Source organism: Pteronotus mesoamericanus, unplaced genomic scaffold (assembly GCF_021234165.1).
Source record: "Pteronotus mesoamericanus isolate MK-2021 breed Mesoamerican mustached bat unplaced genomic scaffold, CSHL_Meso_final contig_1108, whole genome shotgun sequence".
Classification (NCBI taxonomy): Eukaryota; Metazoa; Chordata; class Mammalia; order Chiroptera; family Mormoopidae; genus Pteronotus; species Pteronotus mesoamericanus.
Genome location: NW_026555016.1, coordinates 278298 through 303779, shown reverse-complemented (window position 1 = coordinate 303779; position 25482 = coordinate 278298). Strand labels below are relative to the sequence as shown.

The 25482-nt window shown below is 41.5% G+C and overlaps 1 protein-coding gene and 1 non-coding gene across 4 annotated transcripts in view; both read left to right on the top strand.

Moving 5' to 3' along the window:
• ANP32E (acidic nuclear phosphoprotein 32 family member E) overlaps nucleotides 1–25482 on the top strand; it is a 38070-nt gene that overhangs the window by 860 nt on the left and 11728 nt on the right. Inside the window, exons 1-2 of one of the 3 annotated variants that reach the window (XM_054575257.1) lie at nucleotides 22156–22536; nucleotides 25210–25359. In XM_054575257.1, the coding sequence (XP_054431232.1) occupies nucleotides 22483–22536; nucleotides 25210–25359 (204 nt within the window). In that variant the 5' untranslated portion in view covers nucleotides 22156–22482. Of the gene's footprint in view, nucleotides 1–22155; nucleotides 22537–25209; nucleotides 25360–25482 lie in introns of those variants that run through there. The other 2 variants (XM_054575247.1, XM_054575256.1) reach the window with 2 other exon arrangements.
• Nucleotides 20040–20146, top strand: LOC129072041 (U6 spliceosomal RNA). The gene has a single exon (XR_008529331.1). It is a non-coding gene; the product is annotated as a U6 spliceosomal RNA (small nuclear RNA).

The window sequence follows — 25482 nt, the reverse complement described above, 5'->3', positions numbered from 1 at the left end:
GGCAAGGCGAAGAGAACTTGTCAGAGCGCCTGTCACCACCCCCTTCCCACGGTGAGGCCTGGTCCACGTGCCTGTGTGGCCTTGGTGGGGGGATGGTTTTGTTTGTTGTATAAAGACCATTTGTGTGTCCAGCGGGGGAGGGGCTGCAGCAGCACCATGGAGAGACAGCGGCTCCAACTGCCAGACCCAGCCACCTCCCTCCCCAGGGAGTCCAGATCTAGGGCGGCTTTTGTCACTGAAAAGGACACTAACCCCTGGCAGGGAGGCCAGGGCAGGAGGAGAGATGGGGAAACCTTAGAAACAATCACTACCATCATCCAAAAAAAAAAAAAAAAAAAAGGCGGGCTCCAGAGAAAGACGGCGGAGGGCGGGACGGGGGACGGGGCGGGGGTGGGGGGGGGAGACTGACCATGTGATCCAATTGGAAGAGGGGCCTGGGGTCTTCCCTTCTGCCCAACAAAGGGCTGAGCAGGACATGTGGGACTAAGAAACCTGCCACCAGGGAGCTGGGCGAGCTGGGCTGTGTCAGGAATGTGGACTGCTGCTTGCTACCCCACGGGACTCGAAATCCCGATCGGAATGTACATCCTAAATCCCTCGTTAGGGAATGTGAAACTCACAGACAATTTCAAACCAGACATCGAAACCTTTCTCCTCCCTATTCTAACCAGTCACCAGCAAGGAGGATGCTCCCCATTTGAGCTCCCTCTGCCCTCCTTGCTCCTGCTAAATAGCAATAAATAGCCAAAACAAAGAGAGCAGAAGCTAAATATGGGAGAGGGATAACAGCCAAATGAACAGAATAATGCATGTGCAGGATTATGGACGCCTGCAGAGTCAGGAGCCCGCCATGCCTTCCTGTGATTGATCTGTGAAGCCAAGCCACTTTGCAGATATCATTTCCTTTTTAATTTTCATCACCCTCTGAATTTTTCCCTTACTGGCAAGTTTCTTGTTTTGTTTTAAACCTCACCCAAGGACATGACTATTGACTTTAGAGAGATGGGAAGGGAGGGAAGAGAGAAACATCGATTGGTTGCCTCTGGTACAACCCCTACCAGAGACAGAACTGCAACCTAGGCATGTGCCCTGACCAGGAATGGAACCCGTGACCTTTCAATTTACTGAACGACACTCCAACCAACTGAGCCACACAGACCAGGGCCCTTAGAGGAAAGTTTTGTTTTGATGTTCCCCCAAAGTCTCCACCCATTCCATCTAAGAAAAATAAATAGTAAAGAGTAAATTAGACTTCCTTGAATGGGGATAGTTATCAGAGGAACAGGGAGAAAAAAACAGAGAAGAAATAAAGAAAAGAAAAGAAAGCAAGCAGAGACATCTTGTGTATGATACAAAAAAAGAAAGAGAGAGAGGGAAGGAAGGAAGGAAAGAAGGAAGGAAGGAAGGAAGGAAGGAAGGAAGGAAGGAAGGAAGGAAGGAAGGAAGGAAGAAGGAAAGAAAGAAAGAAAGAGAAAGAAAAGAAAAGAAAAGAAAGAGCATGAAGAGAATGACCTCCGAGTCCCGGAGAGAGCCTGGGGCTGCGAGTCACCCTCTCCCGGCAGGTGGTGTATCTTGCCAGGCGCCACCTCCTGGTTGTCTGTGAACTTTCTAATTTTTAAAATGGTAATTTAAAATGTTTTGTGTGTGATTCCTTTTGGGAAGTGTTTCACCTCTGGTGGGCTATGGGACTCTTGTATACACAATTGAACATTGTTTCACAAAGATGTCTTAGCCCTAACTCAGCACTTTCCCACTTCCGACTGCACAGCTCCTCTCGACCCTCGTGTTTCTCAAAAGAACAAAGGCCCTGGTTTCTAGGAGAGAGAGAGAGAGAGACAAAGCTAAGTCCTCTAGAGGCTTGCCTTTATTTTCATCTTTGGCTCCACTATGGATATTTCTGGTGTCATCAGGTTGATAGGTGTTCAGGGGAGCATTATATGTTCCAAAAAAAAAAAAAAAAAGGAAAGAAAGAAAGAAGAGAAAGCCTCTCCCCACCTCCCCTTTAGCTGATACTCAAACTCTGGCACCTTTGCTTTTATTCCTACTTCTCCCTCTCCGGCCCTTGCCTGCCTTCCTCGGGGTTGGCTAAAACCCTGCAAAAATCAAGGCGCTCCACTGCCTTCTGGCGCCATCTCCTGTCCTTTCAAAGGTAGTGAAATGTGAACAGGTCAAAATCAAAAGTGTCCAAGTATGGTGACTTTTTGGTTTGTTTGTTTTTTTCATAAAAGGGTCTTTTTGAAAGGATATTTAAACTCACTTAATATCCCAAATAGTCTAAAACACCTTACAGGAAACCACCAAGTTCTCTGAGTTTGTATGGGGAATATAATATATGAGTTCAGTGAGGAAGGGAGACAGATCAAAAGGAAAGAAGAATGGTCAGTACAGGAACTTACTCAAGCAGTACAAGTGATAACTAATAGCTGAGGAGAGAGAATCAATGAGCACACAGGATTAGATGGGATTCAGTTTCTTAAAAGTGCAATCAACTTTGTTCCATGAAGTAATATAGACCCAGAGATAGTCTAACTTGGCAGGTAATCACATTTATTATAACATGCTTGTCTTCTAACACATTGGTACTGAAGTCCCTTAAGTGAACACAAAAGCTTCCAGGAATTAAAGTCAAAGTAAGGCCCTTGCAGGAGGGGGTGGTCAGAACTCTTTGGATCACTTTCTTCATTTTCCATTTCACATTGCAGGACTAATGCAGTATGAGACTGTTGTAGACAGAGGACAGGTACAAATTTGTGGTCTGAAATGTTGCAACTTTAACTAAAAAGGAGTAATTTTGTGTCATGCATTGATTCCATGCCCAGAGCACTGCCTGGTACATAAATATTTGCTGATTGAATGAATGAATCTAGTCATTGGGACATTTATTTACTTTCTTTCTACCTTTGGTATTTTGCAGAATTTTAAACCAGAAGGGTCCTCAGGCATCATTCCAACTTCCTTGCTTACCTTGTAAAGACTGAGTTTTGAGGGATTTGGGGGATTTTCCCATGGTTTGTTATAGAGTTGCTAAGCTGAACCAGAGAAAGGACACAGGTGCCACTGAACTTTCTCCTGCAGCACTGCTTCTCAAACGTCACTGTGCCTGAGTCATCTGGAAATCTTAAAATACAGATTTCTGGGGCTTTCCTTTCCACAGCCTCTGATTTTATAGGTCTGGGGTATGTCCAGAGATTTGCACTTTTAAGGTGATGCTGAAGCTATTGGTCTGAGGGACCACAAGAGAATAACTGCCCTACATCAACTGGAGGAGCAGAGGCAGTAAGGGGTTTGCCATTCTTTGCAGCGATTCCAGACACCTGGCCTTGTTCTTTGCAATCACTTTTGTAGACTTAGCAACAATACCTTCTTTAGTTACAAACATGTATGGTGTACTTCTAGGTGCTAGGCACCATGCCAGACCCTAGAAATAAAAAATGAGTAAGACATACTCCCTGCCCTCAGGAACTTCTCAGTTTCTTAGTGGGTGCAGGTACCTTACCCAATTACTGGAATACAATGGCAAGGAGTTCTAAACAGTGGTAGAGCAAAGGGTTTATGGGAACAAAGGCAGGTGGACAATTAGCAGTGAGATTTTCTTTACCTAATCTTTCCACAGGATGGGAGCATAACCAGGTTCTATAGTTATGTGTAAGAACATAAAAATTGCCACTCCAAGGAAGGCAGACTGATGCTTCACTGTCTTTGAGGATGACACCAGATTTGACATCAAAACAGGATTCTCCTTAATATAGTTAATAAAGTGCTTCCTGTGCAAGGAAGAAAGGAAAAGGATATCATGGTGCTCTGGAACTAATTTCTTGCTTCATCTGCTCTGGTGGCTGCCTCCTTCTACCTACCTTCTCCCTTTTCTTCTTATTCCCTGCCATTCATCTAACTCAAATGGTGGTTGCTTACCAACTCACGCAAAAGACATTAACACTTCTACCACTAACCTTCGATGGCTTAAAGATTTAAAGAATATTTTTTTCTTTGTTTTTGAAAAAAATGTATGTCTGAGTTGTTGTAGAAATAGAAATTAGAAGATACACCAAACTCTTGTGATGATGGGTAGCTTATTACTGGTTTAAATCATCTCCCAAATAGTAAGTCTGTTCTCAGATCAGACTGTGACACATGATTTGGATTTCTCTGAAACCTTATTTCATTGACATTTTGCTCTCAAGATACCTATACATTTTTCTAAAGGATATGAGTCTTGAAAGGTAAAGGGACTTGGCTGAGGTCTCATAGAAATATTAATAGAACAGGGAATCAGGCACTGACCAACCCCTCATCCAAAACATGTTAAAATACTTAAAAAACAACAACTTTTAAAGAAAATAGAGGGCATCTCTGGCTCAGTTAATTCCCTGTAGTAGTTGAGGAGGAACTGCTCTGAGGAGGAAATCCAAATACAAAAACTAATAAACCTTTCTTTTAAGCTTCAAGTAATTTCTAAGGCAACATCTGCAACAACGAAATACAATTATTAATGAGCTCATAGACGCTGCATTCTCCCCATTGTTTTCCCATGTAACTTGCTTGTTGTTTCATGAATTATATATATTTTATTTAAGTAGCACTGTCATAGGTTGGTTATAAATCCATGTACTTTGGGAAGAATTGATCTTTTCGCTCCTTTTTAAAAACAATAAAAAAGAAACAGTTCTTGGAGTTCGGAGAACAGTCAATAATGTCAGATCTTGGCAGTGGCTTGTCACTTTTCCTCTTAATTATAAATTTTAAATTATAGAAGTAATACCTGATTATGGCAAATAGAAAATTTCAAAAAAATCACTCGAAATTTTCACAATTAAAAATAAGCACTATTAACATTCTAATATCTTACAAGCTTTTTTCTATGATGCTACATCTAAATGCATATATTTTGTGTGTATAAATATTGTATTTTTTAATAAAAATAGGACAATACTATGTGCATAATTGGCCTATAACCCTTTTATCTAACACTGTTTTGTGAACATTGTTCTATGTCAAAAACATAAATCCATGTCATCAAACTGCATAGTATTATATAGTAGTAACCTGATGTATTTAACCAGTCCTCTGCCTTTGGATTTTTATGGGTTTTTCCCCACCAGTTTTTACTTATGACAAACAATACTTCAGTTAGAATATTCTTGTTCATATATATTTGCACACTTGTCCAGCTGTTTCTTAGAAGTAGAATTGCAAGAGGGTATATACTTAAAAAAAAACAGCCTTCTAACTGAAAAAAAAGTTCAAATTCATTCCTTTTTTAAAATCAAGTTTATGGGGGTATGACTTACCTACAGTAAAATTTACCTTTTTTAGTGTACATTTCTATGAATTTTGATAAATACATACAGTCATGTGACCACCATCACAATCTAGACGAAGAGGGGTTCCCCCCTCCCTGCACCCTCCCCACCATAATTCCCCCGGCCTCTTCCTAGTCAGCTTCTCTTCCCACACTCATCCTTTGGTCATGACTGAGCTGTTTTCTGACTCTATAATTTTGTCTTTTCCAGAATGTCATATATATTATATTGTACATACAATATGTGGTCTTTTGAGCCTGGCTTCTTTCAGTTTGCATTCGTTCATTTGTTGCATATCAAAACTGGTTTCATTTTGTTGCTGAGTTTTTTCATTATATAGATGTACCAAGGTTTATTTGTCCACTTACCAACTGAAGAACATGTGGGTTGTTTCTAGTTTTTGGCATCCATGAATAAAACCACCATAAACCTACAATTACAGGTTTTTTGAGTGAACTTAGGTTTTTTTGTTGATCTTGAGTAAATACCTAGTAGCTGGGTTGTATGGTCAGTATATGTTTAACTTTGTAAAAATCTGCCAAACTGTTTTTCATAGCGGTCGTATGCTGTTCATTCCCATCAGCATGAGAGCTCCAGTTTCTCCAGCACTTGATATTGATAGTTACAAAAAAAAAAAAAAAAAAAAAGAAGAAGAAGAAGAAGAAAGAAAGAAAGAAAGAAAAAAGTAGCCATTCTAATAGGCCTGTAGTGAAACTCTCTTTTGTTTTTAATTTGAGATGTGCCTCTTTTTAGGGTTTTTGCTCCATTTATTGCCACGTTGTCCTCCATAAATGTTATACTCTTTCAGTAGTATAGACATGAGTTGTTGTCTTTTCTCCTTTCTTTGGAGAGATAAACAGAGGACCCTACAATTGGTGTTCCACAACAAGGCAGAAATTCAGTATTTTTCTTTCCCTCATGACCTTTTATCTATCACACAGAAATATCAATAAAATTAATTTGTATCATGGTTAAGTTTTCATACAATGAATCCCATCTTCTTGTGGATTTTTCAGTATAAAGTGAGAGATATGTTCATTTGGGGGAAATTTAGGCTTAAAGATGAGTAAAGTCTGCATTAATGAATATAGTGAGTTCTTTAAGGACACAGAGAGTCTTAAAAACAGCAAGAGAAAGGTAGAGAGTTACCTACAAAGAAGTTCTATATGACTATCAGCTGATTTCTCAAAAGAAACCTTGTAGGGGAAAAGGGGCTGGCGAGAAGTATTCAAAGTAATGAAAAGCAAAGACCTACATCCAAGATTACTTTATCAGGCAATGCTATCATTTAGGATAAAAGGGCAGATAAAGTGCTTCCCAGATAAGGTCAAGTTAAAGGAGTTCATCATCACCAAGCCCTTATTACATGAAATGTTAAAGGGACTTATCTAAGAAAAAAAAGATCAAAACTATAAACAGTAAAATGACAACAAACTCACAACTATCAACAACTGAACCTTGAAAACAAAAACAAAACAAAAACTAAGCAAACAGCTAGAACAGGAACAGAATCACAGAAATGGTATGGAGGGTTTTCAGCAGGGAGAAGGAGGAGGGGAGAATGGGAGAAAGAGTACAGGGAATAAGAAGCATGATTGGTAGGTACAAAATAGAGAGGGGGAGGTTAGGAATAGTATAGGAAATAGAGAAGCCAAAGAACTTACATGTATGACCCATGGGCATGAACATAGAGGGGGAACGCTGGAGGGAATGGAGTTACTGGGTGGAGGTGGATAAAGGGGAGAAAAAATATGAGACAACTGTCATAGCATAATCAATAAAACATACTTTAAAAAATTTAAAAAAACTTCTTTATTTTTATTGACATTGGTTAATAAAATTATATAGGTTTCAGGTGTACTGTTCTATAAAACATCATCTGTGTAATGTGTTGGGCGTTCACCCGAAGTCAGTTGTCCTCCGGCAACCATTTATCACCCCCTCCCCTCTTCTGTTTCTCCCCACCCCCTTAACCTCTGGTAATCACCATACTGTTGTCTTTATGAGTTTTTTTAATCCCTTCACTTTTTTCACCTAGCCCCATAACACCCCCCTCTCTGACAGTTGTCAGTCTGTTCTCTGTATCTAGGAGTCCATTTCTATTTTGTTTGTTAATTTACTTGGAGTTCAGATACAAATGAAATTATGTGGTGTTTGTCTTTCTCTCACTGGCTTATTTCACTTAGCATAATACTCCTCAGGTCCATCTATTCTGTCACAAAAGGTAAGATTTCCTTCTTTTTGACTGGTGGGTATTTTTTCACTGTATAAATGTACCACAGCTTTTTTATCTACTTATCTACTGATGGGCACATGGGCTGCTTCCAGATCTTGCTTGTTGCAAATAATGCTACAGTAACCATGGGGGTGCATCCCTGACCAGTGTGGCTCAGCTGGGTTGGGCATTGTCCTGTAAAGTGAAAGGTCACCAGTTCAGTCCCTGGTCAGGGCATGTGCCTGGGTTGCAGATTGTCCAGTCGGGGTGCTTTCAATTGATGTTTCTCTCACATCAATGTTTCTCTCCCTCTCTTCCTCCCTTACCCTTTCTCTAAATATAAATACATAAAATTTTAATTAAAAAAATAAATAAACACAGGGGTGCATATATTCATTTGAATTAGTGTTTGGGTTTCTTTGGATATATTTCCAGAAGTAGAATTGCTGGATCATAAGGCAGATCCATATTTAATTTTTTGCACCAGTCTGCCTTCCCATCAACAGCACATGAGGGTTTCCTTTGCTCTACATCTTAGCCAGCACTTGATTTATTGATGATACTTATTCTGACAGGTGTGAAGTGGTAGCTCATTGTGGTTTTAATTTGCATTTCTTGGATGATTAGTGACATTGAGCACCTTTTCATATGTTTATTGGCTATCTGTATGTCCTCTTTGGAGAAGGTCTATTCAGGTCCTTTGCCCATCTTTTAATGGATTGTTTGTTTTTTTTTTGATGTTAAGTTATTTATAAATTTTGAATATTAACCCCTAAGATGTATCATAGGTTAATATGTTCTCCCATTCAGGGGGTTGTCTTTTTATTTTGTTGATGGTTTCCTTTGCTGTGCAAAAACTTTTTAGTTTTATGTAGTGCCATTTGTTTATGTTATCTTTTGTTTCCCTTGCCTGAGGAGATATATCTGAAAAAATATTGCTATGAGAAATATCTGAGATTTTACTGCCTATGTTTTCTTCTAGGATTTTTATGTTTTTAAAAAATATTTTATTTATTCATTTTTAAAGGGAGGGGTAGGGAGGGAAGAAGAGAGGAAGAGAAACATCAATGTGTGGTTGCCTCTCACGCGCTCCCCACTGGGGACCTGGCCCACAAGCCAGGCATGTGCCTTAGACTGGTTTGCCAGACAGCCCTCATTCACTGAGCCACACCCATCAGGGTGGGTTTTTATAGTTTTGAGACTTACATTTAATTCTTTAATTCATTTTGAGTTTATTCTTCTGTATGGTGTGAGGTGATCTAATTTCATTTTTTTTTGTACATAATTGTCCAATTTTTCTAACACCATTTATTGAATAGATTGTATTTACTCCACTATATATTCTCGCCTTCTTTGTCACATATCAATTGACCAGAAAGGTGTGTGTTTATCTCTGGGCTCTCTATTCTCTTCAGTTGGTCTATGTGTCTGTTTTTAATGCCAGTGCCTGCTGTTTTGATAACTATGGCCTTGTAGTATTGTCTGATACCAGGTAGCATAATTCCTCTAACTTTGTTCTTCTTTCTCAAGAATGCTGTGGTTATTCAGAGTCTGGTCGTTCCATAAAATATTTTTGGAATGTTTGTTCTAGTTCTGTGAAATACGTCATTGGTATCTTGATAGGAATTGCATTGAATTGATAAATCACTTTAGGTAATATGGACTTTTTATTTATTTATTTATTTATTTATTTATTGTTTTAAAATTTGTTGTCTTTCAGTTGCACAAGAAGGCAAAGTGTATCTACCTACGCTTCCATCTTGACCAAGGGTGTCTAATTTCCCCTTTAATGTATACTTATACCTTTATTATTTTTAAAATATATTTTATTGATTATGTTATTACAGTTATCCCATTTTTTTTTCTTCCCTTTATTCCCCTCTACCCTCCACCGCCCCTCCCCCCAGCATTCTCCCCTCTCCTTAGTTCATGTCCATGGATCATACATATAAGTTCCTTGGCTTCTTCATTTCCTATACTATTCTTAACCTCCCCCTGCCTATTTTGTTCCTACTATTTATGCTGTTTATTCCCTGTAGCTTTTCCCCTATTCTTCTCCCTCCCTCTCCCCTCTGATTTCCATTTCTATGATTCTGTTCCTGTTCTAGTTGTTTGCTTAGTTTGCTTTTGTTTTTGTTTTTGTTTTGGGTTCAGTTGTTGATAGTTGTGAGTTTGTTGTCATTCTACTGTTCACAGTTTTTGATCTTCTTCTTTTTCTTAGATAAGTCTCTTTAATATTTCACATAATAAGGGCTTGGTGATGAGGAACTCCTTTAACTTGACCTTATCTGGGAAGCACTTTATCTGCCCCTCCATTCTAAATGATAGCTTTGCTGGATACAGTAATCTTAAATGCAGGTCCTTGTCTTTCATGACTTTGAATACTTCTCGCTAGCCCCTTCTCGCCTGCAAGGTTTCTTTTGAGGAATCAGCTGATAGTCTTATGGGAACTCCTTTGTAGGTAACTGTCTCCTTTTCTCTTGCTGCTTTTAACATTCTCTCCTTATCTTTAATCTTGGGTAATTTAATTACGATGTGAGTTGGTGTATGCTTCTCTGGGTCCCAATTCTTTGGGATTCTCTGAGCTTCCTGGACTTCCTGGAAGTCTTTTTCCTTGGCCAGATTGGGAAAGTTCTCCTTCATTATTTTTACAAATAAGTTTTCAGTTTCTTGCTCTTCCTCTTCTGGCAATGTTCAGATGTTGGAACGTTTAAAGTTGTCCCAGAGTTTCCTAAGCCTCTCCTCATCTTTTTGTATTCTTGTTTCTTCTTTTTGTTCTGGTTGAATGTTTATCTCTTTCTTCTGCTCCCAATCATTGATTTGAGTCCTGGTTTCCTTCCCTTTACTGTTGATTCCCTGTATACTTTGTTTCACTTTACATAACCTTCACTTTTTCCTCCATTTTGTAACCACACTTAACCAATTCTGTGAGCATCCAGATTACCAGTGTTTTGAATTGCGTATCTGATAGTTTGGCTGTCTGTTTATTGCTTAGTTGTATTTTTGGAACTTTGATCTGTTCTTTCATTTGGGCCATATTTCTTTGTCCTCAGTGTACCTGTTATGCTGGAAGGGGCAGAGCCTTAGGTATTTGCCAGGACGGGGCAAACCAGGTGGCTGCATTGTAACGCTGTGTGTGGGGGAGGGGTCCGGGAGGGAACGATACCACTTGCTTGGCTCTCAGCCTGCTTTCAGTCATTTCCCCCGCTACCCACAAGCAAATTGGGCCCTTCTGGTGCTGATTCCCAGGTGAGTGAGTTTGTGTACATTCTAAGAACCCGTGGGTCTCTGCAACGGACTCTCCTGTGAGACTGGGAGTTTTTCCTGCTGCCACAACTCCCAGAGGTTTTTACCTATAGACGTTTTGGGGCTTTCTTTTCCCACACTGGAGCCCTGGATTGTGCAGTGTGTCTCGCTCCCCAGCTGTTTCTCCCAGTTTATCTGCACGCAAATGTGGGACCACCCAATTCCCCAGCCACTGCCTTGCTGCTGGTCCTCTGCTTCCTGGCTGCTCATCTCCACCCCTCCTTCTGGTCTGGATTAATGTATCTTCTTTAGCTCCTTGGTTGTCGGACTTCCATACGTTTCGATTTTCTGGCAGTTCTGGTTATTTTTTGTTTTTAAATTTGTTGTCCTTCTTTTGGTTGTGCCAGGAGGCAAAGTGTATCTACCTACGGCTCCATCTTGGCCGGATATTTATATAATTGTTGTTCAAGAACAGTTGTCTCCACTTTCCCGCTACCACTTTCCCCTGCCCCACCCTCCCTCAATCCTACCCCCTTTTGAGTCTGTCCATGGGTTCTTTATACATGTTCCTTCATGACCCTTCCTCTTCTTTCCCCCATTATCCCCCTCCTCTCTCACCTCTGGTTACTGCTGGCTTGTTCTTTATTTCAATGTCTCTGGTTATATTTTGCTCACTTGTTTTGTTGATTAGGTTCCATATATAGGTGAGATCATATGATATTTGTCTTTCACCACCTGGCTTATTTCATTTAGCAAAATTCTCTCCAGTTCTATCCATGCTGTCTTGAAGGGTAGGAGCTCCTTTTTTTTCTGCTGTGTAGTATTCCATTGTGGAAAAGTACCGTAGTATTTTGATCCACTCATTTACTAATGGGCACTTGGCTATTGTAAATTGTGCTGCTATGAACATTGGGGTACATAGGTTCTTTTGAATTGGTGTTCCAGGATTCTTTGTGTATAACCCCAGCAGTGGAATTGCTGGGTCAAAAGGCAGTTCCATTTTTAGTTTTTTGAGGAAATTCCAGTATGGACATTTTAATGATGTTAGTTCTTCCTATCCATGAACATGCTATAAATTTTCACTTATTTGTACCTTCTTCAATTTCTTTCTTCAGTGTCATTAATTTTCTGAATAGAGGTCTTTTGCGCTCTTGGTTAAATTTACTCCTAGGTGGGTTTTATTTTTTAATGCAATTGTAAATGGCATTGTTTTCTTAGTTTCCATTCTGACAGTTCATTAGTGGTATATAAAAATGCACCTGATTTCTGGATATTTATTTTGTATCCTGCTACTTTACTGAACTCATTTATCAGTTCTAATGGTTTTTTGGTGGAATCTTTAGTATTCTCTATTTACAGTATCATGTCATCTGCAAATGACAATTTTGCTTCTTCCTTTCCATTCTGGAGACCTTTTATTTCTTCTTCTTGTCTGATTACTATGGCTAGGATTTCCAGTACTATGTTGAATTAGATGGTGAAAGAAGACATCCCTGACTTATTCTTGATTTAAAGGGAACACTCGTAGTTTTTCCCTATTGAGTGTGATGTTGGCTGTGAGTTTGTCATATATGACCTTTATTATGTTGAAGTATGCTCCTAGTCCCACTTTTCTGAGAGTTTTTATCATAAATGGGTGCCAGTTTTATCACTTTTTTTCTACATCTATTGGTATAATCGTATGATTTTTATCCTTTATTTTGTTTATGTGGTATATCATGTTTATTGATTTACAGATTTTGCACCCCATTTTGGCTTTCTCTTTGTATTCATTTCAGTGTAGTAGGTAGATCTGCTCTGCTTACCAATCTTATAGAGAGGTCTTATGTAGTAGGTGTCCAGTAGGACCCAGCAGAGCAGTTTCCTTGACAACCTGAGCTGGGTGCTCCAGGAATGTTCCTTGTGTGGATTATGTGAGCTTTCCTGTTGTAATTGAGTCTTGATTGCTATTGGCCCAGTTGTATGTGGGAAGGACCCTCAGGCTGGTTGACTATAAGGATCAACCCCAACCACAGTGTATGAGCTGCTGTGCAGGCATGGACCACAGAAAGTGGATTTCACCTCAGCAGAGTCTGGTGTCTGCTGAGATCTCTCTTTGGATATGCCACTTGTGAAGCTAAATTGGAGTCTGCTCTCATGTTGTCTGAAGCTGGCTACTTAGGTATGTCCTGGTACTTCTTGGGAGGGACTATGCTGCAAGTCAATGTTAGATGCCATTTGTGGCTGGCCCTGGGCAACCTGTTGGGAGCTACAAAGTGATCCATAGTGTGCTGCTGTCTCTGCTGGGCCTCGGTGTATGTGAGAAGGGCCAAGTTGCACCATAAGACTAGTTTCCACCAGCACCAAGCTGGGGGCAGGTCAACAAGAGGCCCAAGGTACCTGGAGATCTGCCTCCACCTGCTGGCTGCCTCTTAGGCTCAGTCACTGAAAGAGCCTCTGCTGGTACTGCAGTTGGCATGAGGTAGACTCTCAGTGAGTTACCAAGTAGGGGCAAGTGGTGTTCACCAGACTGATACAGGTTCAAACTCAGTGCCTGTGCTGGGTCTGAGACCACTCAGCAAAAGTCCCAGGGTATACCAAGTTTAGCTGTCCCCTCTGGGATCTTGCAGACCTTTATGGTAGGGCAGGGTCTCAGGGAATTGTCAGGGTGAGGCAAGCAGTGTTTATCAGGCCCAAAGAGACCAATATTTGGCCATGTGAAGGGAAGGCTCTGCACTGGTCAGCTGTGCAAAGGAAAAATGGCCCCTGCCCTAGAGCCACGCAACTTAGTTTGTCCCAGATTCTGCTGGGAGCCAGATCTCAGCAGGTTTGGGGCTGCCTAGAGTTGGGAGGGTGCGGCTGCTGGGAGACTAGAGATTGGAGCTAGTGGATCTCTGGTGACAGGGAGGAAACAGTCATGTTCACAGGAAAGTGGGGGTAATGGCCACCACCCCAAAGCCACACAACTCAGTCACTGACACCTCCTCAATCTGCCCAGACCTCTACATCCTGGCTCAGGCAGCAGACTCCTCAGCAAGTTGCAAGGTTTGGAAGCAAGGTGGAGCTGTTGCATTCCCTCAGGCTGATGCCATAAGGAGGGTAGGGCCCCACCCAAGAAAGATTGCATCTCAGGTATGGGATAATGACAGTGCAGGAATCCTGGTGGCTGTTCCTTCAGCTCTTTCCTCAGAGCCACAAATTCCAGTCTCTCCTTACATGACTCTAGTTTTGCTCTTGTGGAGCCTAGGGTGAGTGACTGTGAATGAGATTTTATCGGTTGGCCCTTTAAAAGGGTGTCTGTATCTCTAGAAGACTCCTGTCTTTCTGGCAGAAGAATCCCCGCTGATTTTCACAGCCAGATATTATGTACGTGCCTCTTTCTGGTTCTGGTGCCCTGGGCTGAGGAGTCTTGTGTGGGCTTGAGACCTTTTGTTCCTCAGAGGGAACCTTCACAGCTGAGATATCCTTCTGGAATCTCAGCTACCTCTAATGGGAGTGGGGCCAGCCCTTTTTGCGTCTCCATCCTTCCTACCAGTTTTGATGTGGCTTCTTCTGTAAATCCTTGGTTATAAGACTTTTGTTCTGCTAGTCTTCAGTTGATTATTCAGGTTGATTGGTCTATATTTTTGTTGTAATTCCAATTTGGTCCTGGGAGGAGATGAGTGTACCTTCTACCTACTCTGCTACAATCTTGAATCTCTTCCTCATATTATTTTTTTTGGATAATTTTGTCTTATGTGTTTTCTTTCTCTAAAATTCTTGTTAATTGTACTTTGAATCTTCTAGACTGATTTCTAATATCTTTACTTTTTTCTTCTATTTTCCATCTATCTGCCTTTTGTTCTACTTTCAGGAGATTTTTCTCAACTTTCTTTGTCACTTCTTAGACTGAATTAAGTTCTGCATTCATATTTTAATTTTTATAAGTTCTCTCTTCTGTGAATATTCTTTTATAACATTTTTAAAAACCCTCGTGAATGCATTATCTTTTATGATATTAACAGGCTTTATTTTAAAAAGTTTATTCTGCTTCCTTCCCATCTCTGTTTCCCCTGATTTCTTTTTTAAAAGTTTTAATTGTTATTTTTTAAAAAAAATTATGTATTGGTTTTGGGTGTACAGCTTAGTGGTCCTCTGAGTTCTTTTTTTCCCCAGTTTTCTTTGTTTTTTATTTTTATTATTTTGGTTCTGCTTCTAGATGAAAGAACTTTTTAAAATATTTGATGATCCTTACCTATCCATTCACATTTAAGAGTGAAGCACTTAAAAGATGTAATCATATATGGAAGCTTGTTGACTGATACATTGCACAGTGAGGGAAATAGAAGAGGTATCTGGCCAGTTTACACCATTTTGTCAATATTTCTGGACTTCTTTCTTAGACTGGTCCATTTGTTAGAGAGGAAGTCTCTAACTTTTTACCTGAAGATACACTCAATTGTAAGGTTAATGGAGGAGAGAATGAGGCTGGTTTGGGAGAATTCTCACTGTTTGAAATACAGATTTTTTCACTTTTCTCTGCCAGTTTTCATCACACCTAATCTGGCCTTAGTTTTGCCTGGGGTCTCTGAGTTTAAAGTACTTTATTTGATCTCCGTAGGTCAGAGTTGGGAAGGGATTTTACCTGCTTTCAATATGATCTTCAACCAATTCTTTTGTTTTAGCTCTAGCCTCCTTCTCATCTGCAAGGATTCTTAATGCTTCCAAATTCATAATCCTTGTGGGCTTCTACAATGTAAATCAGCTGGTCTCTCAATCTCCTACAAGCAGTTAGATTTCAACTTTCTCTTCTCTGCTAAGACAATTACCTCTAGTTTTTTGGGTTTCTTAAGGGGATCCTAATAATGGCATTCCTTCTTTGTGCAAGGGTTCTTAGCTAGCGATAAGTAAACTAAAAAGTAAATATGGACATAAGCATATCACTGTATTACTATTAGATGCCAGGTTGGAGGATGCAGCTTAGTGTGAGAGTCAATGAACCTGCTCACTGTCTCCCAAAATCAAGCAGCCTGGGCGGGGGAGACTTCAGTGAGAAGGAGCAAGGATTAATGTGTATTCTTATAAACAGGTTCCCTTTCCTAAGAGCAAGGAGAATGAAGTGGAATGGATCACAACACAGGGTGGATGAGTAAAAGTCTGAGAGGGGTCTGGTTATACTAATTGGTCCTTTTCACAAGAAGGAAAACTGAAGTAAGGAAGAAGCATTTCTGAACTACATGGTTCATCAGCTTACAGATTCCAAAATTTTGTTGAGCTCTCTCATTAGCTGTCTTCTCTTTGCTCAATCTCTTTATCCTTTTGTGTTTAGATCTGAAATTTTTTTTTATTGAGATATAATTGACATAGAACATCATACTAATTTTAGGTATACAACATAATGATTAGATATTTGTATATATAGTGAAATGTTCAGTATTATGTCTAGTTAACATATATCACCACACATAGTTTCAAATCTGGGTTTAGGTCTTGTTCTTTCAAAGACATTTTAGTAAGATTTGGGAAGATATGGAAACAAAGTATATTAAGTTTTTTATGTTTAGCCAGAGGTTTCAAGTTATTTTTTTAAAGTCATCTCGTAATTGAAGTTACAAATTTCTTTCTTTTTTTTAATCCTCACCCAAAGATATGTTTATTGACTTTAGGAAGAAATAGGAAGGGAGAGAGAGAAAGAGAGAGAGATGGATGTGAGAGAAAAACATCAATCAGTTGTCTCCTGTACGTGCCCAGTCCAAGGATGGAACCTGCAACCCAGGCCATGTGCCATGACCAGGAATTGAACCTGCAACTTTTTGGTGTATGGGACAACACTCCAAGCAACTCAGCCACTTGGCCAGGGCAAGGTTACAAATTCCTTTCAAGGCAATTATTTATTATCTGTGCTGAGGAATACAATGATGCAATAATCCTTAGAATGCAAAAATCTCTAAATCATTTCTATTTGATACTGCAATATGGATTTCTAGGAGATTTACTCTTCTGATATTGTTTGACTTTGGCTAACGTTAGAACTAGCTTGCACTCTATCGGCACACAAAAAGGTGACTCAAATTGGAAAATCTCAACCTAGAATTCTAAATTTTTTAGATTTTCACAGAATTTCATATTCACATAGCAATAATCAAAGGTTTACTGTAACAATATTTATGCTTCCTTTTTCACCATTACTTATCCCTACAGAGAAAAGGATCCCAAATTAAAGAAAAAAATGAGATTGGAAGAAACCTGGAAAATGTAGGGTAATTTAATTATTTTATAGTATTCATGGTGCCAATCAAAACCTATTCTTAAAAATATCTGATAATATCTTCAACTATGGTTTAATAAAATGATTAAGTTTTATTTGTTATCCTGGAGTGTTTATATCTCAACAGGGATCATACTATCGCATATCTATTTGTGGCATTTTGGGCATCAGTAGGGTGTAAGAATGATATTTTAGGGAGCAGGCATATTAAACGCACATGACTTAAACAGCATTATAGTGCTCACTTGGAAAAGGATTTGAACTTTGCCCAGAGGAACTGGGTTTGAGATTTATCTTCACAATTAATAATCATAGGACCTTGGACATACTCTTGTTTTAGTTATCTATTGCTAAGAAATCACCTAAAAACTGCATGCTTTTTTAACTTAAGATTTGAAATTAGGCCAGGGCATGGCCAAATGGCTTGTCTCTGCTCCACTTGGTGTTGGCATGCTTGACAAGGGCTGGAGGACCCAAGATGACTTCACTCATGAGCCTGGGGCCTCTGTTAGGGTAGCTGGGGCAGCTGGGGGATGTCTGGACTCTCTCTTCCTTCATAGTTGCTCACCTTCTGGGGCTTGTCTCTCTACATGGCCTCTCTCTCCAGCAAGGTAGTTGGACTTGTTCCCATGAGAACTAGCTCTTGGGACAGCGAAAACAGAAAATGCCAGAAGGGCTAGGCCCAGAACTGGCACAGTGTCATTTCTATCACGCTTTATTGATGAACGCAAAGCCTAGCCCAAATTCAAGGGGAGGGGAAGTAGATTCCACATCCTGATGGGAGTACCCATGTGTGCGTGGGCGTGGGAGAAATTGTTGGTCGTCATCTTTGGAGACAGTTTACCCTGCCACTTACCTCAGTAAACTTCAGTTTTTTCCCCTTTGGAATGGTAACTCACCTCTGGTAGATATAAATATAAAAATATAGGTATACATCCCTTAACTCTAAGGCTCTATTCAAATATAACAACGTTCCTTGCCTGGGAGGGTGTTGACATAGAAGGTTTCCAGAATATTAGCACAATGGGCATGTAGAATTGTTGGTGTAATCTGAGTACTGAATATCCGTCGTGGCACTAAGGGGAGCAGTAGTGACCTGTTGGATGGTTTTCTGGGACAGGATTTCTCAGAGGTATGGGTAGGAATAACTTCTGGTGGTTCCAAATCACTCTGAATTTGAGAGAGAACGCACTGGCATTAGCTGCACTGGCTTAGTTTTATCTTGAGACTGAAAATTAACTAGTTTGGAAAAGGGAAAGTTAAAAAAGTTAAGAGGAAGAACAGTCTGTTGTTATCCTTCACTGCTACTCCGTTGCCTGTTCCTCAAGAAGGCATCAACCAAACTATTTATTTCCTAGTGGGAGTATGAATTTAAACTGCCACCTGAGAGTAATTTGAGACATAATCAATTGCTAAATGTGTGTTGAGTACCCACTGTGTGCTCAACACTCTGCCAAAGCCTGTGAGTAATGCCAGAGAAAGCCACGTTGCTGACTTGGTTTCTCTCCAGAAATTCCAATGTGGTTGGGTGAACCAGAACCACATGACATATAAGAGATGTAGCAAGGCAACATGGGATAAACGCTGGATAAACAGAACATTTATGAAGTCCTAAGAAAATCGTAGAAAGTAAAATCCTTTTGGTTAAGGTAGAAGAACAGCATAAGGAACACTAGAAAGAGCAGAATATCACCTGTACAGAGCAAAAGGGCACTAGTGAGGCTTGGTCAGAAAAAATATGTTCCAATTACTACTGCTGCATAACAACACTAAATTTAGAAGTTTAAAACAATAATGATCATTTTATTATCTATGGTTTCTGTGGGACAGGAATTTGAGGAGGACTCAGCTGGATGGTTCGTGCTCAGGATTTCTTATGTGCTCGCAATCAGACAGTGGCTGGGGCTGGAAAAGTTGGGGGCTGGGTGGGTACCTCTCACTTTCTTCATGTAGGCTCAAGGTGTCTCCATGTGGTCTCTCCTATAGGTTAATTTGGGCTTCCTCAGAGGGTAGGTATTTGGAGAGAAGGCCATTGCCTCATGTAGGGTTCTCCAGGAAGCAGACTCTGAGATGGCAATAGCATTCAGAATATTTATTGGGAATGATACTGGTCTCAGGAGAAGGGAGCAGGATCAAGCAGTGGGAGAAACTGAATGGCAGCGCAGGGGTGCTTGGGAGCTGGGATGAATGACCTTTAAAGTTTGTTTAAGTCAGGGCAAAGGGCTGGCTGGACCTTTGTACATTTGCATTAAGGGAGGTATAACTTTGGGCAAGGCAGTTTTCTTCAGGGCTGACAGCTGAAGATCATCTTCCAGCAGTACTTTCAGCACTGGCGGGGAATAGGTGCTTCATTCCTGAAGGAAAATCGGGGTGGTGCGTTGCAGGGTTTATCACAGCCCTCACAGATCTGTGGCTTTCAGTCGAGGCCCTCTTGTAACGACCTGGCCCTGAGGAAGGGGGATAAGTACTCCGACCTCACTCTTCTCCACTCTGCTAATTGCCCACAGGCCAAACTCTGGGTGTTTTAAAGCACAGAGCAGGATGGAGAAGGGCGAAGCGCGCCTCTGAAGGGGCAACAGAAGATACTCAGCAACAGCAGATGAGTTTAGTTTTTTGAACACTAAAGACAGGATGAGTTAACTAATATCATATCTTATTGTTGGATTAAAGGGCATGCTCTGAATCACCCTCTTACTCATCCCTCTCCTTGCTCCTTTGCTTTCATCCACATCCTAGTTACTTACCCTCACTCACTCTCCATTCTACCATTTAAACTCTGCCTCATTACTTCTGCTTAAGACATGTTCTAGTTTATGAGTTTGGCTTTTCCCCTGATCACATTTCATTCTTTCATCCACTTAGCATCCTACTCCCATCTCCTAGCCTGATAATGTTCTTCATTCAACTTCTTTCCAAGCACCTTTCTTTCTCTGCACCAGCCCTACGAGGAATCTTTTCTCCCCTAGCACCTTAATTATCCTGGCTTCTTGATTAAGACTGTAAAGAGGTAAGTTTCAAGGTATTGAGGTAATGCAGGTAACAGATGACAGAAGTGGTCGCTTCGGCAGCACATAGACTAAAATTGGAACGATACAGAGAAGATTAGCACGGCCTCTGCACAAGAAGGACACGCAAATTTGTGAAGTGTTCCATATTATTTTTCATTTATAAAGAAAAAAAATGACACGAGGGTGGGGACAATGGATATGGGGAGAAGGCTCACTTTGGTGGATTCCTGTCTAGGTTGACTATGGTGTACTCTTTTTTTAAGTTTGTTTTATTTTTTTCAATTACAGTTTACATTTAGTTATTTTGTATTAGTTTCAGGTGTACAGCATAGTGATTAAACAATGGTATTTTACAAAGTGTTCCGCTGATGTTTCTAGTATCCACCTCACAGCATGAATAATTATTGCAATATTATTGACTATATTTCCTATGCTGTAATTTACATCCCATGACTCTTTTGTAACTACCAATTTGTACTTCTTAATCCCTTCACCTTTTCACCCAGTCTCCCAAACTCTTCTTCCCTCAGTCAACTACCCCTCTATTCTCTATGAGTTTGTTTCTATTTTGTGTGTTCAGCTATCACTTATATGTTGGTGACTCCTAAACCTGAACTCCTTTCCTGAATTCTCTTTGGGATTCTGAACCAGAGTACCAGACTTGGCAGTGCCTGGTGGGATCTGAGCACAAGACCTCTAGAGCTGGTATGAAAATGTGCTTTCAGATTTTGTTTGCTCTTTCCCCACCGCTTCCCTTGGTGTTTAACTCTTCCTTGAATTGTTCCTCAGTTCATTGGGGTTCAGTTTTCATATCATCCTGGCTTCCTTTAGCCTCATTAAAATAAGCAAATAAGCAAACTTAACTAACTCCAAGTTGCCCCCCTAGAGTTGTCACTTCACATAAGAAGCTCTCCCTCTCTGCCTGTTCTCACTTTCCCAAATTTCCCTTTCAGGGAATTCAAAGGAAACACTTAGCAAGGAAAAGACAATCGTTATTTTGTCTTTCTTCAAAGTCGTTAACATGCCAAATACCAAATATTTCCATTTAAAATGTAAGCCTATTTGAAAATTGTGTCTCAGTATGGGGGAAGGCGGTGGGGTGGTGAAGTGATGAGGCATCGCTTGGGAAATCTCAGGTCTTGAACCTGATATCTTAAAATAGCAAACTCAGCTCTGAGAGGGGTTGGACTAATTCACCCCCTTTTTCCCTAAATTGTACTCAATTTCTTTGGGTATTTATCCTGAGAATTGTGTAGGGAAATGAAAAGGACAGAATTTAAGCAAGAGCTAAGGAAAATTAGACTTGCAAGACGAATTTTCAAAAAAAATCATTCTTATCCCGCTCTTTTCTATCCCACGCTGACCGACTTTTAAAAGCACATTTTTACCTGCCGATTTCCGTGGAAACCAACCAAAAGAAGGATGGCAATACCATTTCTATGTGAATTAAATGTCTGGTTTTCATTAGGCCAACACTGTTTTTCCTACAAGGCCTTAGTGTTTAATAAACAACAACCTCAGTAACAGTTCCTACAGGGTAGTTTAATTTAAAGGTGCCTAACTTATATACTTCACCCAACTGCTTTCAAAATCCGTCAGTCCTTCATGGTGGAAGTTAAAATATCATCTTTACCCTGGCCCTGGTTCTGCATCAGGAGCCTGACCCCGGCAGGGCAGTGCCACGAAGTCACGCTTTTTATGTGATGTGCATGTTGCTGTGCACCTTGCCTGCAAAGCAGGACCCGTGCTTTAAAACCGCCAAGAGCCCGTGCGTGCCGTGTCTTGAATTGCCAGGCTCGCAACTTGGGCACCTAAGCAGGATGCTTTTTTTCTCCCTTTAACGCTAAAAACATAAAGGAAAAAAAAGCCCTAAACAAATCCTATAGGCATTAAAACCGCCCGAGAACCTAGGGAAAGCGTGCCAACCACACAAAGAAAGTAGGGGGGCTATTGGGATTCAAAATAATTTCCCCGGGACGAACATCCTCCTGGACCTATCGGAGTTAACTGCGCGCTTGGTCGTAGCTAATAGACACGGTATTTCTGGTTCAGGTCCGCCCTCAAGACTGATAGATATTTGTGCAGTCCAATGGAATCATGCGATGTTAGAAAAGTAACCAATACATTTGGGAGGTGGGTGGAGTGTAGGCCAGGGGGTTGGCGGTGCCGTGTCATGGAGGCTCAGTCTCTCAGCAGCCATTGAAGGGGAAGGAACTGCGGGTGTGTATGTGTGTGTGTGCATGTGAGTGCGCGCGCGAGTGTGTGGACAAGGAGGTGTTGGCAGCCGAGTTAGAGTCCCAACTCCTTGGACTCCATTTGCTATTCTCTTCTTCCTTCCCCACACCTATCTGGTGGTGGTGGTGGGCGTTTATATTTGCGTTTCTTTTCATTCATTTCCAAATCTTTTACAATTTGAGGGTTGGGGGTAGTGGGAAAGGCAGGAAAGGGTAACCGAGGAGAGTAGTAGCAGAAGAGCAGGAGGAGGACATGGAGATGAAGAAGAGGATTAACCTGGAGTTAAGGAACAGAGCCCCGGAGGAGGTGAGATGACTCAGCCCCCTCCCCTTCCCCATCAGCCCAGTATTCGGAGGATCGGGTTTCGGGGGGCCTCGGTGGGTGTGTGGGGAAGGGTCATGAATTAACCCCCACCTGGGATTGGGGGAAATATTTAATTTGAAGTTTTAAATCATTAAAATCTTTTACTTAAGATGGCGAAGGGTTTAAGTTTCTAGGGGGGGGGGTTTGCGTGTGCATGGGGGGCTTATTCCCTTTCTCCTTTCTTCGAGTCAGGCGTCCTGGCCTTGTGGGGGCGGGAAGCAGGGTGTTGGGGCTGGTCAGCTCTCGAAGGTCCCCCTCCTGGAGGCGGGCGGCGTGGGCGCGACCCCTCAAGTCCCACTCGACCCTGCCACAGCCATCGTCGCCTGAGAACTTAGTCCAACTTTTCTTCAGTGCTGCCAACTCTTTTTTTTTTTTTTGGAGTGGGGGTGCCCCCGGCCTCAAGGACCCTGGGCGTCCGAGGTCGTCGTGCCGGGCCTGGGCTGGGGTCTCTTGCGCAGTTGGCGACCACCCGCTGCCGGTGGCGCCCACTCCCCCGGGGAAGCGGCGCGCGTCGACCGCGGCAGGCAGAATCTGGGTCAGCGGCCGATTCTCCGGCCGCGGGTAAGTTTTGGGGACTCGTCGTTGTAATTGGAGGCGGGAAGGGGACTCAAGGAGTAATCCCCCCGCGGTGTAACTATATTCGTCTTGTGGTGGCCGCAACTCCGAATTTGATCCCTCGAGGCAGTTTCACAAAACTCAACAAATGGGTCGTTGGGGTTTTGTGCTTTAAAGATGGGTTCGGCGAAACTAAATGATGCGCGCTCGCCGCTGTCGCCTTAGTTAAAGAGACGTGTTGGGAGGGGCCACGCGAGGCGTCGTTGCGGTCAACTTTTGGAGGGTCAGGCGGGAGGCGTTTCTGCTTCCTTTCCGAAGGTGCCTCTGGCTTCATCCAGCCCTTGCCGCCCCGGGCGGAGGCACTGGGGAACGCGGTTTGAGAGGTGACCCCTTTTTTGCGTAGAGAGTCCCCGCCCCTTGTGGGGTTTCCCGTCTGGCGGAGCTGCAGGTCGCCAGAGCGGGCCTGGGACCAGCGAGGAACCTCACACTTCTGATCTCAGAGGAAAGCATCGAGAGTCTTGCTCTCTGCAGCCTCTGAGATAAATCCAAGAATTGGGATATAGGGACATAATTTTTTCAGCAGAGGGGAGGCGGTGCTTGTGCGTACCAGCATAAAGGATAAGTAGGGTCTCTGGTGGTGGCATGCAGAGTGGGAACCCAAGATCTTTATGTACTTAAAAAAAAAAAAAGGTTTTTTCCTCTGAAATTGGCAGGTGGCAGGAAGGAGGAAACAGCCACTATTATCTCAGAAAGAACTGGAAGTTTTCTAGGGGATTCAGAAAAAACAAAATCAAACTTAAAAAGCTGTCTCTCAGGTACACACCGTTAGAATGCTTTTTTCTGTCTTGGGACGGGAGAGTGGATTCCCCGCCCCCACCACCTCCATTCTTTTACCTACCCTATCGTAGTGATTTCCTTTCCAGTTTTGGCGAGTGCCGGATGTAGCCTTTTTGCAGCGTCTCCTTCCTCCCCTATGGTGTAATAACGGTCTCTTGTATTTGCATAGTTTTTTTTTTTTACAGTTTACAAAGGACTTTTCCTCTTTGCTATTTACTCCTTTAGACAAACTGGTAAGATGGATTGTATTAGCGTAGTCTCAGGACCGTGCAGTTATTTACTCAAGTGGAAGAACTGGTTTTCTGACACCAAATCTAGTGGCCCTCACCTCTGTCAGCTAGACTAGGAGTCAGGAGACTTAGAGTTGAGGCGTAGTGCTACCCCATTCTGTGTGACATGTGGCTTCCTCATCTCTAAACAGATCATGATGCATTTTCTGCTCACTGACGTAATTATGTAGAAGTCATTTTCAAATAGAGAAGGTGGCATACTTTGTTGCTAATTTTGAGCTCTCAAAATACTTCAAACATATTGGGAATGGACAGTTCAGGTCGCTTGCTTCCCCCTTAAGATTAGGTCCATTTAGGCACACATAAGAAAGTTTTGTTATACAACTCTTACCTAATAGAGGATCCAGCTGCTACCCACCCCATCCCGAGAATGGAGAGAAGGTCACAAAAATGCTACTAAAATGGCAGAGAGAAATAACATTTTGTCAAGGATGTATTGTACTGGGTGATATTGTTTGGCCTTGATATTAGAACAAATAACATCCGAAAGCTGGGCTGTCTCAGAAGGAGCTTTCTAACATTTCTTCATGGAGGGTAACAAGGTATTTCTGAGTTATGGTGGCATTTATCAACCAAAGAGAAGGGGGTTTAAACTGAAAAAGTGAATAAAACAGCGTCCTTTCTTCTCTCCACTGTTTTAGAGCAGCTCACTTGCATCCTTTTCCCGTAACCTTGGTGTCCCCTCACTGCATAAATATGTGCCCTGATGTTGAGAGTTCTCATCATAGTCAGAAACAAGTGTCACATGGGACCTTTATCAAAGTTTTTTTTTAATGTATCAGTGATTTGAAGCAGGCATTAAACTTCTTAGTCCACACTTAAATTTGAAAGATTAATTGGTGATTTTAATATTTACATTTCAAGAGTGTCAGCACCTCAGATGTTTTGCTAAACAGACTGCAAACTATAGAATCATTCTTGTTCTCTCTTACAGGTGACACAGTTAGTCCTTGATAATTGCCATTGTGTCAATGGGGAAATTGAGGGCCTGAATGATACTTTTAAAAAACTAGAGTTTCTGAGTATGGTTAATGTGGAACTAAGTTCACTGGCCAAGCTTCCCAACTTAAATAAACTTCGAAAGGTAAGTTGACCAAATCATGATGAGAGCATCATGATTTGAATGCCAACAGCTCTTTCTAGTTTTTGGCCAAATAGAATGACCATTCTGCCCTTTAATGAGAGGGTTCTAAGTTTCTAGAGGTAA